Consider the following 17,473-nt stretch of genomic DNA (forward strand, 5'->3'; position numbering starts at 1 on the left):
GCTGTGATACACAGTGGGAAAAATATGTATTTATTACAGATATTACTGATAGCAGCAAAGAAAGCAATTACAATAAATTGGCTTAAGAGTGAGCCACCAAACCAAGCTGAATGGCTAACAATTTTGAGAAATATTTACACTATGGAAAAAATTACATATTCATTGAGATTACAGAGGGAACTTTTTATTGAAAGATGGGCACCATTAATGATGGTGATGGAGGACCATTAGAATTAACTGGTTATATTTGCCAGGGGAACTTGAATACAACCCATGTTTTGTTTTAAGTTGATGTTTGGTTTGTTCAAATTTTTTATTTTAAATGTTGTTAATAATTTCTTATTTCTTCTTTTCCTTGTACTTTTGGAAATATTTTTCTGCGGAATTGATCATACATGTAAGGATGCGTGAATGTTATGATCCCCTGTAAAGGATATTGTTTCTGAGTGCAAGTAATTGATGTAAAAGGAGATTTGAAGAACATTCAAAATAAAAAAATAAGTAACAAAAAAAAAAACCCCAGAAAGACGCTATTTCAGCCTTAGGCTACTCAAAGGCCGCGGAAACATGGCCAGTGGGTTCGTTACACATGTCAATCCATTCCCGGCGTTCTTGGTTTGCTTCTTATGTATTAAATATACAGGCAATTAGATGAACCTTGATCAAAATTAAAATACAATTGATAGAAAACGAAATTCACTTCAAAGAAATTATTTCTGCAAAACAACACTCAACAAAAATCATGTCTGACTCCACTCCATGTTTCCAGACATATTGCGTGTCTCATAGCCTATCTTACTCATGCCGACAAAAGCGCATGCAAATTCTTTAATATTTTTAATTTTTGCAGTTTTTTTTACCACTTCGTTATTTTGGCTCGGAATTTCGTTTGTTGGAAATATGAACTGAATTTAGAAATTAAATTTGAAATTAAAAACTTTGCGTTAATAAACAAAATACATTTTTTAAGCGTTTGGAGTGGAGTAGGCTACATGCAAACGTAGCCTATTTAGATTCATAGTTAGGCTATATGTTTAAATATTAGCTTATTGTATTATTGTTTTAATTTCATATGTTGATGATGAAAAGTGAGCAGCATGAGTAAGATATAGGCTATAAGACGTGCAATATGTCTGGAGACAAGGAGTGGGGTCAGACATGATTTTTATTGAGTGTTGTTTTGCAGAAATCATTTCTTTAAAGTGAATTTCTTTTTCTATAAATTGTATTTTAATTTTGATCAAGGTTTCATAAACTAATGGCCTGTATATTTAATACATAAGAAGCAAAATAAGAATGCGGGGAATGGATTGCGTAAAGAACCCACTGCCATGTTTCCGCGGCCTTTGAGTAAGGCTGAAAGCGTCTTTCTTTCTAGAATATACAGTGAGGAAAATAAGTATTTGAACACCCTGCTATTTTGCAAGTTCTCCCACTTGGAAATCATGGAGGGGTCTGAAATTGTCATCGTAGGTGCATGTCCACTGTGTGAGACATAATCTAAAAAAAAAAAATCCAGAAATCACAATATATGATTTTTTAACTATTTATTTGTATGATACAGCTGCAAATAAGTATTTGAACACCTGTCTATCAGCTAGAATTCTGACCCTCAAAGACCTGTTAGTCTGCCTTTAAAATGTCCACCTCCACTCCATTTATTATCCTAAATTAGATGCACCTGTTTGAGGTCGTTAGCTGCATAAAGACACCTGTCCACCCCATACAATCAGTAAGAATCCAACTACTAACATGGCCAAGACCAAAGAGCTGTCCAAAGACGCTAGAGACAAAATTGTACACATCCACAAGGCTGGAAAGGGCTACGTGGAAATTGCCAAGCAGCTTGGTGAAAAAAGGTCCACTGTTGGAGCAATCATTAGAAAATGGAAGAAGCTAAACATGACTGTCAATCTCCCTCGGACTGGGGCTCCATGCAAGATCTCACCTCGTGGGGTCTCAATGATCCCAAGAAAGGTGATAAATGAGCCCAGTACTACACGGGAGGAGCTGGTCAATGACCTGAAAAGAGCTGGGACCACCGTTTCCAAGGTTACTGTTGGTAATACACTAAGACGTCATGGTTTGAAATCATGCATGGCACGGAAGGTTCCCCTGCTTAAACCAGCACATGTCCAGGCCCGTCTTAAGTTTGTCAATGACCATTTGGATGATCCAGAGCAGTCATAGCAGAAAGTCATGTGGTCAGATGAGACCAAAATAGAACTTTTTGGTCATAATTCCACTTAATGTGTTTGGAGGAAGAAGAATGATGAGTACCATCCCAAGAACACCATCCCTACTGTGAAGCATGGGGGGGGGGGGGGGGGGGGGTGTAGCATCATGCTTTGGGGGTGTTTTTCTGCACATGGGACAGGGCGACTGCACTGAATTGAGGAGAGGATGACCGGAGCCATGTATTGCGAGATTTTGGGGAACAACCTCCTTCCCTCAGTTAGAGCATTGAAGATGGGTCGAGGCTGGGTCTTCCAACATGACAATGACCCGAAGCACACAGCCAGGATAACCAAAAAGTGGCTCTGTAAGAAGCATATCAAGGTTCTGGCGTGGCCTAGCCAGTCTCCAGACCTAAACCCAATAGACAATCTCTGGAGGAGCTCAAACTCAGGCCAGAAACCTGACTGATCTAGAGAAGATCTGTGTGGAGGAGTGGGCCAAAAACCCTCCTGCAGTGCAAACCTGGTGAAAAACTACAGGAAACGTTTGACCTCTGTAATTGCAAACAAAGGCTACTGTACCAAATATTAACATTGATTTTCTCTGGTGTTCAAATACTTATTTGCAGCTGTATCATACAAATAAATAGTTGAAAAAATCATATATTGTGATTTCTGGATTTTTTTTTTTTAGATTATGTCTCTCACAGTGGACATGCACCAAGATGACAATTTCAGACCCCTCCATGATTTCTAAGTGGGAGAACTTGCAAAATAGCAGGGTGTTCAAATACTTATTTTCCTCACTGTATGTATTACAGTATAACATACAATATATTACAGTAGGCCTATTTTAGATAGTTATGATATTTGTGCACCGGGGTCCGTGATTTCTAGGTTAAAGTTATACCACTGATGCGAACATGAGCGGTCCATGGCACCTGTTACCCGTGGCTGTTATGAACTGCAGGCTACATCAATAAATTACGATACTTTCGTGCTATGGGCACTGCCACTGATACAGGCAGCGGAAGAGTCTATTTTACGCTGAGCTTGCTTCTGCTTTTCAGACATGGAAGTGTGACAAATGCACAGTGCCGCCGCTCCCATTACGCGCATCACGCGCTGCGCATAGGGCACCAAGTGCTCAGGGGGGCACCACAAGAAAATGCTCTCTCTCTTTTTTTTCACTTTTTCTTCTTGTATTAGAAGTTATTATTAATGTTTAAAATCTATCTGAATTGGTAGCCTATGTCTGTGACTGTCTTTCACTTCTTCTTTCTTTATAATTTTGTTAAAGTTATAAAGTTCGGCAAATTTTTGTTAGCTTTTATTCACATCTTAGCCTAGCCTACATGCAAACATACAAAATATTTGGGCCTAAATAAACTCCTTTGCCGATGTTATTGTTTTCACTGAGTGATCATCATTCTTCGTTTCCACGGCAACATGAACTTTTCATTGAATATACTGCTTCTCACATCTTCTCGTGCCCTTAAATTTAGCAGTCATTAACTCGGTTCATTACAAGCCGTTAATTATCAAATGGCGAGTCCTTAAATCATATGGGTACATTGAGGCATGCATCAATAGGCCTATAATAAAGTAGGTGTGTGTGTGTGTGTGTGTGTGTGTGCACGTGTGTGTGTGTGTGTGTGTGTGTGTGTGTGTGTGTGTGTGTGTGTGTGTGTGTGTGTGTGTGTGTGTGTGTGTGTGTGTGTGTGTGTATGTGTGTGTGCGTGCACTAATAACAAATAAGTATAGATAAATACAAAGCAGCGGGCGAAATAAGTAGCCAGGCCACCGGTTTGCCCGCTGCTCCCGATGGCCAGACCTGAATTCTACATTTAGCACAGTTATTAACAATAAAAACTATGGCGTCCTCTGTGTTAGCCTTTTAAACTATAAGTTCCTTCTCAACGTGCACGCAGGCTATAGCCTACATAAACGATGTAAAACAGTCCGCGACCTCCCCCCGCTATATATGGCACAGTCCACGTAAATTGGGGGAAAAAATAGAAGGAAAATAAAATTGGTTAGATTTCAATTTATTCAAAAGCTAATTTCTTAAGTCATAATTTAGCAAAAGGAAATTTGAAAAAAGGAGAGAAAATGGCAAAAATCCACTGATGAAGTAACCGAGAAAATGGAAAAAATGGACGTTTGTTTCAATATTTTAATTTTTGCATTTGCACTATATGGTCTGAAAATTGAATTGTGAAGCGTTACACGGACCCTCAGTCGACCATTATACTATTAAACTATAAGCTTATGTTACGGAAAATAATGCGATCAATTTAGGCGATCAATGAGTCAGTTTATTGCCAATAAAAGTCGCTTGGAACAAAAGCAGCCTGAAAACATTGAGTGGATATATGGACATACAAAATAACCCACTTTAACATTTCAATTAGGCTATTTCAAATAGCCACATGAAACATGCATATTCATGAATAACATTACATGAAAATCGCGTTGAACATATTATTTATAGAACGTGTCAGTGCGCTCTTTGCAGAAGCAGAACTTTGGCGCATGGCGGGCCATCTCTACACAAAAAAAATATTTTCATACGCTAAATATAATAGCAAACTTGAGTTTAACACCTGTGATTTTGAACAATTAGGCCTAATATCATAAAGCTATAGCCTATATTCCACAAACCGATATGAGCTGAAGGTAGTGGGAGCTCGTCTGTTGTGAGTTTACGTCAGGGCACGTCAGCCAGCCCAGAGCTGTAGTGTGTGTGTGTGTGTGAGAGAGAGTGAGTGAGTGAGACTGCTGCCTGCTGAACAGAGGGTTGCAGGAAGAAGGATCTATAAGGGTATAAGTTAACTGATAAAAAACTTTAATATGAAACTTTTTCATATGGTAAATTTCCTGTATTGGCTGCAAATGGTAATTTCCATCTATGATTGAGACGGTAAGAGGTTTGCTAAATAAAGCATAATATCTTTTTACACATGTCCTTAAAGGCCTTAAACCAATTGAACCTTGATAATTGCTGCTCACAGCTACATTTCAAAATGTTATTTTGCATGTTTTTATAACTAATGTCTGATTTAATTTTTTAATAATAATACAACTTGATGTGCCAATTAGACTCTTGCAAAGACCACCTGATCAGTGCCGGATCTGAATAGGTAATACTCTCTTTAAGTTGCAGCCACATGGTCTTAAAGACTGCACCAAATTGTATTTCATAAAAAAAAAACAATGAGGAACTCGTGAGTTTTAGCATCAGGATTTATACTTCCTAGATGAGTACTGGAAGAACAATGGTAATCAAAATATTGTGTATGTTGTAAAATGTCATTAAAGTCACCATGAAATCCATCGTTTGCTCAATGTTGCAGTGCTTATTAGAAAGGATTTATGCATGCACTTAATTTTTATAATTCATATGCCCAATTAATATTTAATAAAAAACGTTAACGTCCCCTCCCCCTTGAAACAAAGTCTATTCTCTTTATGACGTGTCTTGGTGGAGGGTGGGGCTATAAATCCTCCACAACTGACTGCAAACTGGCATACCTTCATTTAATACCTACATCTTTCTCATTCCAGAAGCCGCTTCACTCGGATATGTCACAATAAGACTAAGAAAAAGACTTTCACAACTTCTGTGTCATGCCCACTTGGTGGTTTTGGGATTGAAAATCACTGTGTTGTTGTTTTTGTCTGTTGTTAGAAAGTTGTGGAGGCTCTTAACTTGCCAATATTTGCAGCTTAGTTTTTATTTATGGCCCTTTTGGTCTTTTTGGTTTACAAATTTTTTCCCATAGTCTTTTTTCTCTGAAAATAAAGGAACATTTGAAATTCATTTTAGGAATTTTGAATGGCAAAATTCTCAGCAGGCCAATGCAAGATAAAGATAACACTCAGAGCAAAACGATGGATGAAAGTGATACTGATACAGGATCATGTTTGTTTAACTTTAAATAATCCTAAACTAGATCACTTATTGCCGGCTTGTGTGGTGGTTAGAAAATGACGATGACCAGTTTCTGAACAAGGAAGTTAAACCACAAAGAGGGAAGTGGCTAGTGTTGTATGCTAAATATATTTTAAAAAGTGGGTGGAGGGCTGTTGACAGTCACCAGTCATGTCTACTATTGCAGCATTTTCTGAGAAATTACTTTTATACATATATTTTTGATTAAACCATACAAGGGTAATTACTAAAAAAAATATATATATTCCTTGACAGTAGATGGGAGAGTGTTTGAAGGTTAGTTGACAACAGTCATTATTTTTTGTATACCTCACAGCTTTTACTTGCTTTAAAGCTTTTATTTGTAGTGGATCATTGTCAACTAACAATCTGCCTGTCAAGCTCAAAACAGGGAACTTTTTTTTCAGAATTAATAAGCACTAATAAGCAAACAACAGACATCAGTTTGTCATAAGTGAGATTTGCACTATTCATGACCTTTATATGTGAGGTTGAGCTTTGCAGAAATGACACACTATGAAAGGTAATTGATTTTTAATTGATTTGTACATCTTCTTGTGTGGTAAAAAAGTTAGTGCACCCCTAAACACTTTCCAAAGTTACAGTATTGAAATGTTGTATGTTGGAAAATTTTGAATGGGGCATAAATACTTTTGAATTAACTTGGCAATTTTCTGCAAGTTTTTTTTTTTTTTTTGCATGTTTCTGAATTGTGGAAATAGCACCATCTATTGAGAAGTATGGCCATTACTTCTGAAACTCCTTTCAGTCATAATGTTTCTGCTAACTCTAAGAATTTGAAGATGATTCCCGTCATACTTGTGTCGATGACTGAATGAAAGTGCTTGAAATAATAGTTTGGATAATGTCCTTGCATTATCCATAGTGTCTTGCATAGTCAGCTCTGTCCCGTTTCACAAACAATGAGTGGTGCCGGTTTATCTCTGTACAAACAGTCAGACTTAAACGAAACAACTAATCACAAGTAATTGATCTAAGTGCAGATGAAGGGATATTAAAAAGAAAGGGCTCAATTTTTGTCAACATTGATTGTCTCCTTTACAGGTTTCCTAAAACATAGTAGTGTCCACTTTATAAGCTCTAAAAGTATATTAAATACTTTAAATGCTGTACAATCACCATAATCTTTCATAGAATTGAAACTGCAAAGACAAGTGCAAGAAGTGACAGACTGGTTAGGCATGCATTCAGAGAATAGGGTCATATATCAATCAAAATTCTGTTTAAAAACATGTGTGCCTTGTAGTGGAGAATGAACCGAGACTGCGCTTCAAAAGTCCCAGTGAGTCAGTGTTAACCCCCACTCACACAATTATCTGAACCAGTGCTTCTCTTAGTATCTTTATTTTGTTCTTGTGGCCCATTATGTAATGTTGGTATTGGTAACAAAAGCAGTCGTACATATACCTGCAAGTGCAATTATGAGTGAAAATATAGTGCTTTCTTTTGTTTGTTGAAACAACCAATAATGCTATCTATCAGACTATGCAAGCACAGATTACGGTGCGATTAAATTGACCTACAAAATCATTGCTGGGTGGGATTTGTGTTTAACTGGTTTGGGGAAGAAAAGAAAAAAAAAATTCACTGGTAGCAACGGTAGCATGTGCAACATGACCCAAAGAGTATAGAAGGATCATCATTCTAAGCTTAGGGATTTAAAATTTGTAGTTAGTACAAGCCAAGGACAATCAGGACATGGTCTCAGTGAAATACAAAGTTTAATTTTAATATACCAGTAGTATTATAGAGATTTACTAAAGTGACATACGACATATAATAACACTTCATCATTGTACTCGTTTCAATGAAACACATGTAAATGAGTAATAAACACTTTTTGGGAATCAATGAAAGTGAACAAAACTCAATAACACTGGTTCACATCAAATTATACACAAAATAATCTTAATGTTACACTGATATTGAATTGACTGGAGAGAATTGCGTTGATACAATTTGCATGCGTCTCGACAGAAATCGCCGTCAATCAACACAATACACAGCCATCCGCACATCAAAAACACTATAGAAACAATTTTTAACTCACTGAAAGTGCATATTTCTCAATATTTCGCTATTTTAATGCATGAGGACCATCCAGACCGCGTTATGAATTGCGCTGCTCACTCTCGCGATACTTCTGTGTCCTACTGTCATGGTTCTGGCCAGACAGTCTTGTCTGTGTTGTCCTTGTTTAATGTTTCTATGTTTGTGTTGTGTCTAAGCACGTGGCTCTGTCTTTGTTTGTGTCTGGCGTGTGTTCCTCTTGTCCCGCCTCCTTGTTTCCTGTTACCACGCCACCTTGTTTAGTCCTCGTTTCACTAATTGTGCTCACCTGTTCCTCATGTGCTATTCCCTTTATATTGAGCTCCTTTCCCTCTTGTCTTTGCTAGTTTGTTGTAGGCCCTATGTTCGTTTTCAGTGTTTGCTCGCTCATCTTGCCAAGTCAGTTCTAGATTTAGTAGGGATGTGGAAATGAAGCCTCATGAAGCAGTGAGGCTTTACCCTGACTGTTTCGGGAAAAGATTCAAAGCTTCGAGAGTGTCAAGAACAGCGCCATCTGGTGCTTATTTAAAATAAAGCAGGCAGAAGTCTGTGGAAGAAGCTCTGTCAGATGAAGCAACCACAACACACTCCATTGCTTCAATGCTATGTGTACAAATAAAAGCTTTATATGTTTGTGTTTAATGTTTCCAGTAAATAAATTAATTTACCCATTAAAGTGTGTCAATTAAATATAATATGAGCTTATATGATTCAATAAGATGTAATGTAGGCCTACTCTCTCTCTCTCCACACACACACACACACACACACACACACACACACACACACACACACACACACACACACACACACACACACACACACACACGCACACAAAATAAGGACATTGTGTGATAGGATCATCTGTAATTAAATGTGCTTATGACACTTGGCAGTGATAGTGCTTGTGTAACAGTAGGAATGACAGTAAGGCAAATATTTTACCAAAATACAAAGACACAACTCCAACAAACAAAATATAATAAATAGTGACGAATAAATTTTATCTAAATGTAATATATTGTTTAACTTTCAAAGTATAGCACTCTCCTCACAAAACCATCAACCAGACTGAGGCAACAAGGACTTGTTAAAGGTCCCGTTTTTCGTGTTTTTTTGAAGCTTTGATTGTGTTTACAGTGTGCAATATAACATGTGTTCATGTTTCATGTGTAAAAAAACACAGTATTTTTCACACAATTTACTTATCTGTATACTGCTGTTTTCACTGTCCTCTAAACGGCCTGAGAATTTCCTCGTTCTATGAAGTCCCTCCTTCAGAAATACGTAACGAGTTCTGATTGTGCCAGCGGTTCCCGTGTTGTGATTCGACAGCAGCTTAGCTCACGTTGCCCGGAAAGGTCACGCCTCTTACCATAACGGGGAGATGAACGCGCTCAAACTACAGCCCCTGAAGGCCAAACAAAGATGATTTGACTCCGAGATGAAAATAACAGCGTCTGAACGACATGGCGACAAACGCAACCGAACCGAACCGAACCGAAACAAACCGAACCGAACGCAGCGCTTCCTCTTCTCCACGAGGGAGCAACAAGACCACGCCCCCTTTTTCGCGTATTCTTGTGGGCGGAGGTTAGTCGACAAACTGCTCTACTAACGTAATTAAAGCAGGATGTACATGGATGTAGTCCAAACCGGCCGTTCGCTGTAGGCTTTGAAAGGGAACTTCTGTCAAATAAAATATCTCGCTTGGCATTGAACTTTGAGCTTTATAATTTTACAGGTATTATTTATGCTCTAACAGCAACATTACACACTAACTAAAGTTTGAAAAATGGGATCACGAAGAACAGGACCTTTAAGTAAGATCTGGGGGTTTGAAGCGTCTGACAAGCAAAGTGAGCAGCAAGTACGGATCTCTGTTTCATTGTGTCCTGCCCATAGACTGTAAAAAAATATGGACGTAGTGTCCGTGACGTCACCCATAGGATTCTGATGAGGAGTTTTGAAGCGCAAAGTATGGACGAGATGGCCGTTGCCATCTTGGCAGCGCGTCACTCCCGGAAAACAGAAAAGGGGCAAGAAGGTGGGATGTGGGCGGAGCTGAAGTGACGCGATGACTAACAGACAGCAGATAAATGGCTATCCACCTGTCACTCAAAGTGGCCACGCCCTTAATTATGCAGGACTTTAATACTTTATATAATGTAAACGAATGAGTTATAGAAAATTCACCCCCCCCCTCACAGTTGTCATGAACCGCAAAATTAGCCGTACAGACCAAAACCACAATTTGTACCAGGCTGTAAACACATTTTAATCTGCTGTAAATTTGGGCATTTTAACATGGGGCTCAATGATATTCTGCTCCCTTCTGGAGCCTATCCCTAGTGGCCAGTCGATGAATTGCAGTATATGTCACTTCCGTATTGGCTTCAAGAGAAACTGCGGGAGGTTGCTGCTTGGTCCTGCCCTGTCTTCACCACTACCATCTACCTGGCCTGGTCAGTCCTCGGAGGTTCTTCGAACTCCTGTATCTTGGAGCTGGTTCCAGCAGTCACCCTCATCTGTCCTGTCATTGTTCCCCATTTGCCCTGCTGTTTGGACTCACTCCTCCACTACCCTCTTGTGCCTTGTTGAACTGTCCTGTCAATAAATTTTGTTCACTTTGCATCTGGGTCCTCCGTTTCAGAAGTCCTGACACCTACGTCATACGCTGGAATGCCAGTGTCTCATGAACGTGCGTACGACAGTTAGCGGAAGTTCGAGATTAGTTTGTAAAGTTTTAGCTATTGATATTTTTCTTACACAAACGCATTGCTTCGCTCCAGAAGGCCTTTATTAACTCTTGGAGCCTTGTGGAGCACTTTTATGATGGATAGATGCACTTTTATTGACATCAAAACAGAAACAGCCATTCACTGCCATCATAGAGCTTGGAAGAGCCAGGCCATTTTTTTTATATAACTCTGATTGCATTTGTCTGAGAGAAGAAAGTCAAATACCTAGGATGACTTGAGGGTTAGTAAATCATGGGGCAGTTTTCATTTTTGGATGAACCCAGAGCTTGGATAACCAGTCCAGTGATTGACATGGCAAACTTGGTTACATGTATAATTCCAGCATATGGAAGAACAGTTTGGCCATTGTCCTCAGCAACATTGATTTGATTTCCCAGACAGGCCTGATTCTGCAGGACACTAGTATCATGAATGCAGTCTTTGCTTATCTGTCACTTACAGCTCACTTGATTCACAATAATTGAACAAAGTACAGATGAAGTGATATTGAGAAAGTTCATGGATTGATGTTTGTTGTTTTGAGATCTGTCTCCAGCGTACTGGGGGCTGATGAGTTCAACATTTCTTCAAATCAACACAAACAGTCAAGGTGATGTATTTACCTAAAAGATAACAAAAGAAATCTGCATTCATTGACATTGTGAATCTGCTTGAGTCAAGGTACACCAGTGTTGATCAAACATGTTTATTCTCTCCACCCACAATTTAGATGAATAAATAGGGTCTGCACTCAACTATCAGCACTAGACTCCTGGGATTGAAAGAGACACTGCTTGAGCTTCTATCACCTTACAGAGGGCAAATCTTCCAGAACACTCTTCAACTGCTCATCTTCTTCCAGCTACTAAAAATGAGGTGGTTTCTGCTCTTCACTGAATGGCTCATGGACTGGGGTCGTGGCACATACTGGTACATTTTCGGCAAGAGAAGTGGACTGTGCAAGACGCCCATCAGTCCTCAAAGCTCATTAGCTATAGATGAAAAGAAAAAGAACAGAGTGCTTCAAAAAGGTAAGTAAGCGTTTGTTCAGTAGGATTGAATGGTAAAACAACTTGAACACAACTATGTGTGCTACTAACTAATTCTCATTTCTTAACCTACAGAATTTGATGAATTTGAAGTGCCCAGAAACTTGGACGTCATCGTGATTGGCAGCGGTGTCGGTGGTTTGACGGCAGCGGCAACTTTAGCCAAACTAGGAAAGAAAGTCCTGGTGTTGGAGCAAGACAAGCAGGCAGGAGGCCTGTGTAAGAGCTTCAATGTGAAAGGCTTTGAGTTTGACTGTGGTAAGAGCCTCAACGATGTTCATGGAGCTGTATAAATGATTGCTTGATGAAATGCTCAATGCATTTTAATAATTGCATGATGTACTGTTGTCATAAAGGCTTCCATTATGTTGGACAACTTCATGAGAACGGCTTCCTGAAAGTTGCACTGGATCTGATCACTGATGGCCAGGTGCATTTCGCTGAGCAGGATTCCCATGTGGACACAGTTGTTATTGGTAAAGGAACTCAATGCAAAAAATACACCATTTACAGCGGCAAGAAGCAGATGGAGGCTCATCTTAAGAAGCAGTTTCCCAATGACACTAAAGCCGTAGAGGAGCTCTTCAAAATAATGAAGGTATTTGATCATTTTGTTCAAGTTTTTGCAAATACCAAACTTAACAGATTATGGCCTTACAATGCCCTACAATTAAATACGAATGTCTCCCCATAGATCTGTTCCAAGAAGATCCATCTGCTCTGTATGCTGAAGATGGTCCCACTCTGGTTTGCTCGCTTCATATTGTGGAGTGGAATCGCTGACTTGATCTCCCCAATTTTCAGATACTCGCGTACCAGTACAACAGACATGGTCAAGTCTTTTACCAGCAACCGCGACCTCCTCACTGTGTTTTCTCAAATATTTTATGGTAAGCGAGTAGAATGTCCATTTTGTTATTTTAAACTTATCCTGCATTCTTTGAGAAGTTTTAACTAGAATCACTGTTTTTCTCCTGAAGGTGTCCCACCAAAAAATGCCAGTTGCATGATTGATGCCCTCGTCCTGCACCACTCCAAGCGCGGTGTGTATTATCCTAAGGGTGGTGCTAGTGAGATCCCATACCACATCATCCAGGTTTTGGAGAAGCATGGAGGAAAAGTCCTGGTCAACGCTCCTGTGTCCAGCATTCTAGTTGATGGAAAACAAAATGCATATGGTAAGTTTGTGGTCTGATTGTTAAACAACAATGGGCATTCAAAAGCCACATTGGAATTCAATATGGGTTCTCCAATACAGATTTGGCTTCAGTAATAGCAGATAGATGAAACAATTACCCATGTGTTTGGGTGATTGGTACTAGTGGATTTAACTTATTACTTTACTGCTTGAGGCCTGTGGGTGTGAATTAACATTTCAGTACATTTTAAATAAACCTAGTTCTGTTTCTTATTTTGCATTCTCAAAATTCCTTTTTTTCTTTCTTTTTTTTTCTTTTTTTTGTCTGACCAGGAGTGGCTGTGGAGACAGCGGGTGAAGCTGTTGAAGTTCGGGCTCCTGTGATAATTTCAAATGTTGGCATGTTCACCACCTTCAAGAAGCTTCTGCCTCCAAAGATCCAGGCAAATCCAGGTAAGTGAGTTAACATCTGCAACTTCAAATCCAGCGTATAGCGTTAGTTCTGGCAGGTCACGTTAGTCAAGCTCGCATCAGCTGAATGTCAGCTGATCAAGTCTACTTATAGGAATACGATGCAGATCACAGCATGCATATATATAAGCTCCTTCAGTATTATCAGCTGCTATCGCGTTTCTCTGGAGCTAATTACCCGCCTCCGTCCCCAGCTCCTCCTTTCGTCAGTCAGAATTTGCCATTCTGATTCCCCCTGAATCAGACTAAATTCCCGAATTAGGTTGTACATTTTAATATTGATATTAATGCTATCTGCAATACATCGTTGCTTCTGTTCTGTTTACCCTAGGGGGGTTTATCACTGCTCTCCCTGCTTTTATCAATGCTAGGCTGCATGGATGGGCAGGGAGTTCTTGCCCAGAACAGAACCATACTGCCAAAACTATATGCTAATTGTCTATCACTTTGACGATAGTGATCCTGACAGAAATAGAGTTATGAACCATTCAGCACATTAAATGGTCATGCGATGGTCTGCGTAACACATGCATCTCCTGCTCCTTTCAGGGATCCAAGACTATCTTCATATAATGAAACCAGGCAAAGGCTTTTTCCAGGTGTTTGCAGGCTTTAATGCCACTAAGGAAGAACTGGGCATCTCCTCTACCAACATGCGACTCTATAAGTGCAACAACATGGATGAAATGTAAGTGTATAAGTCCATCTGTCACTCTTCAATGCTGTCAAAGTACTTATGTTTACAGTGAGGAGAATAAACCATAACAATATGTGTTCATGATTAGGATGGAAGAATACTTTGATTCAGACAAGGAGGATGCTCCTGATAACATCCCCATGATGTATCTCTCCTTCCCCTCTGCAAAGGATCCCACCTCACGTACCCGCTTCCCAGGTTTCCCATATGTCCTTTCTATATCTCTTAAGATTTTTTTTTTTTTTTTTACAATCAGAACCATTAAAAAAAGTTTTTTTGTCAATATCTATATTTGCTTTTTAGGGCAGTCGCGCATGGTGATCCATACTATGGTCAATCCAAAGTGGTTTGGCCAGTGGAACAACATCAATGAGACTGAAAGAGGACAAGAATATGAAAAATACAAGATGAGATTTGCTAATCATCTCTTTGACTGGGCTTGTGTCCACTTCCCCAAGCTGAAAGAGAAGGTGAATTTGTCTTGTGTCATATTTGAGTGCTGCTTAATAACCAAACTGTACTAAAGCTGAAAACTGTAAGTGATCTGTGTTTATTTTCCATTTGTAGTTGGCGATGTTGCATGCAGTCAGTCCCCTCAACATGCATGGGCTGGGGGCCACATATGGGTCCATGCTGTCTGCAGAACACAGTCTGGAGAGATGCCAACCTCTGAACATTGCCAAGATCAGGTGCAACACTCCCGTCAAGAACCTCTACCTGTCAGGTAATATTCCAAGTTTGAGTGTTAAGGCATTAGAATATGAGCACAGCTATGAAATCAGTTTTCTTGGATCAGCTGTCATTATTCCAAAAATATTGGACTACTTAATGCCATGATTGAGCAGTCAGAATTATTCAGAGAGCCTTACAATAACATTGCATATTTAATTGTGCATCAAAGGATTTAGACAGTGCCATATTTTGTGTAATGTACTTATACATGTCTTTTCTTGTGTTTCATCTCAGGGCAAGATGTTTTCTCTGCTGGGTATTCTGGTGCTCTGCATGGTGGTCTTCTCTGTGCTTCAAGTGTTGTGGATCACTGTCTGTATGTTGACCTTCTGCTCCTCCAAAAGAAACTGAAGAGGAAGGCAGCCAAGAAACTAGAGTGAGAAAACTGTAGAATAAGTGACAGTGAGTAGCTACTCAGATGAATGTATCAATTGTTAATCTATTTAATTCCCATTTTAGTATGTTTTTAATATGTTAAAGCAGAAGATCAAACACTGAGGGCTTGTCAGTGTCATTGTCTAAACCTCATATATTCAGTGACACCAAATGCTTGCTCTAATTAGGGATCAAAATGCTATAAAATCAAGGTAAATCTTAAATAGTCTACAAAGCTTGACTTTGAATAACTCAGTTTTACATTTGTATGTAATGAATGTTTGCTGTAATGTATTGACCTGTTCTCCATGCATATAATGTTCTAGATTAGTACCATTTCTTTTGATGTACATTTGTCCATTGTGCTGCACATTCTGTTGTAGTTTTCTTTACTATAGCAACATTGTAATAAACCTGATAATGATGCCATTTAAAATGTGTTGTGAAATAATTTACTATTTTGGTCCTCCTCCTTTTAAAAATAAACAAATGACCAGACAGCCAGTGTTTGCCATTCTGTGTGCAATATACACAGAATTTAGAAACATACACATTGGTTTGATGATGGACGTACATTTGTTAATGCTTATGGTCAAGAATTACAGTTGCATCTTATAATGTACCTCAAACTGAGTAGCGTATCACTGAGAAACGTCCTGCTCAAGTTGTCCTTGTGATTGAGGTTTGGGTTGAATAACTAGTTCTTCCAATGTTTCTTCATCGAAATTGATATGGTAAAATCAATGTCATTGTTACTGTCTGTACAGTGACTGCATCCGAAAACCAAGGCAGTGACTTGTTGCCTCGCTGCCTTATCAGGCAATGAGCAGCATTTGTGCATGAAGGCACCTCACGAAACTGATTTTGGACACACTTCTGAGGCAGTGTAACAGTTTAATGATCTACAGCAAAATAGAGAGAGCTTTGGTGAGAACTAAGCGAAAATTTAATTACTACAGTAGACATTTCTCGCTAGAAATGACACCAGAAGTGGAAAACGTTGGTCAAAAAAGCACATTTACACACAAACTAACCAACAACCGCAACTTTCAGACGCCATCTTTCTTTTTCTAACTCAACTGTCACCGAATGGAACACATAGGATTATGGGATATCAAAGGCAGCAAAGGATACATCTATGCTGCCTTCAAAAATCGATCAGATGAAGGTCTCTCAGGAGACAGGAAGTGAAGCCTTATACCTTGAAATGTGTCCTCCGAAGGCAGCATTTTCCAGTTTTTCGTACGCAGCCAGTGTGTATAATCTTTCCGGAGCTGAAGTTCAGCTTAGCTTCCAAAACACACACTGTACGCAGTAGACCAATCATAATAGACTGAGCCATCTGGCCAATCAGAGCAGAGTAGGCCCGCTGAAAGGAGGGATTTAGAGAGACTGATTCATCCATTGAGTCTTTGGATGAATTATTGAACCATGGCTGCGTCTGAAACCTGGAAAATGCTGCCTTTGGAGGACACATTTCAAGGTAGGAAGGCATCAAAGGCACATCCGAATCTAATGTCAGCTTCACTTTTTGTCTCCTGCTGAGATACCTTCATCTGATCGATATTTGAAGGCAGCATATATGTATCCGGCATATGGGGCGGCAGTGGCTCAGTGGTTCATGTAGGTTGTCTACAAACTGGAAGGTTGGTGGTTCGATCCCCGGTTCCACCTGACCAAGTGCAGAGGTGTCCATGAGCAAGACACCAAACCCCAGCTGGTCCCGACAAGCTGGATGGCGCCTTGCATGGCTGACACCACCATCGGTGTGTGAATGGGTGAATGTGAGGCAAAAATGTAAAGCACTTTGGATGGCCGTAGGTCTGTTAAAAGCGCTATATAAATGCAGTCCATTTACCATTTATCCTTCGCTGCCTGTGATATTCCACAATCCTGTCTTCCATTCTGTGACAGTTGAGCTGGAAAAAAGATGGCGTCCGAAAGTTGCATTTGCTGGTCAGTTTGTCTGTAAATGTATGTTTTTTTTACCAACATTTTCCACTTCTGATGTAATTTATACCGAGAAATTACTAATATAGTAATTCAATATTTGTTTAGTTCTCACCAA

The 17,473-nt window shown here is 39.4% G+C and overlaps 1 protein-coding gene across 1 annotated transcript; it reads left to right on the forward strand.

Annotated features, from left to right (window-relative positions):
* The first annotated feature begins 10,914 nt into the window (after nucleotides 1-10,914).
* LOC307128812 (inactive all-trans-retinol 13,14-reductase-like) lies at nucleotides 10,915-15,837 on the forward strand. Its single transcript, XM_079820794.1, has 12 exons — nucleotides 10,915-11,553; nucleotides 11,674-11,974; nucleotides 12,068-12,250; nucleotides 12,349-12,590; nucleotides 12,687-12,882; nucleotides 12,973-13,170; nucleotides 13,464-13,583; nucleotides 14,151-14,289; nucleotides 14,387-14,496; nucleotides 14,602-14,768; nucleotides 14,866-15,022; nucleotides 15,265-15,837. The coding sequence occupies exons 2-12, from the start codon at nucleotides 11,815-11,817 to the stop codon at nucleotides 15,408-15,410; spliced, it is 1,818 nt and encodes a 605-aa protein (XP_079676920.1). The 5' UTR covers nucleotides 10,915-11,553; nucleotides 11,674-11,814; the 3' UTR covers nucleotides 15,411-15,837.
* Nucleotides 15,838-17,473: the final 1,636 nt, after the last annotated feature.

This window comes from Gobio gobio (genome assembly GCF_949357685.1).
Source record: "Gobio gobio genome assembly, chromosome: 7".
Taxonomy (NCBI): domain Eukaryota; kingdom Metazoa; phylum Chordata; class Actinopteri; order Cypriniformes; family Gobionidae; genus Gobio; species Gobio gobio.

Bases quoted from the DNA above. Each gene is read 5' to 3' on its own strand.
- LOC307128812 (XM_079820794.1), top strand. From the start codon at position 11,815: ATGAGGTGGTTTCTGCTCTTCACTGAATGGCTCATGGACTGGGGTCGT. The intron at 12,883-12,972 runs GTAAGCGAGTAG...TTTCTCCTGAAG, and splicing joins GTTTTCTCAAATATTTTATG to GTGTCCCACCAAAAAATGCC. The intron at 14,290-14,386 runs GTAAGTGTATAA...GTTCATGATTAG, and splicing joins TGCAACAACATGGATGAAAT to GATGGAAGAATACTTTGATT.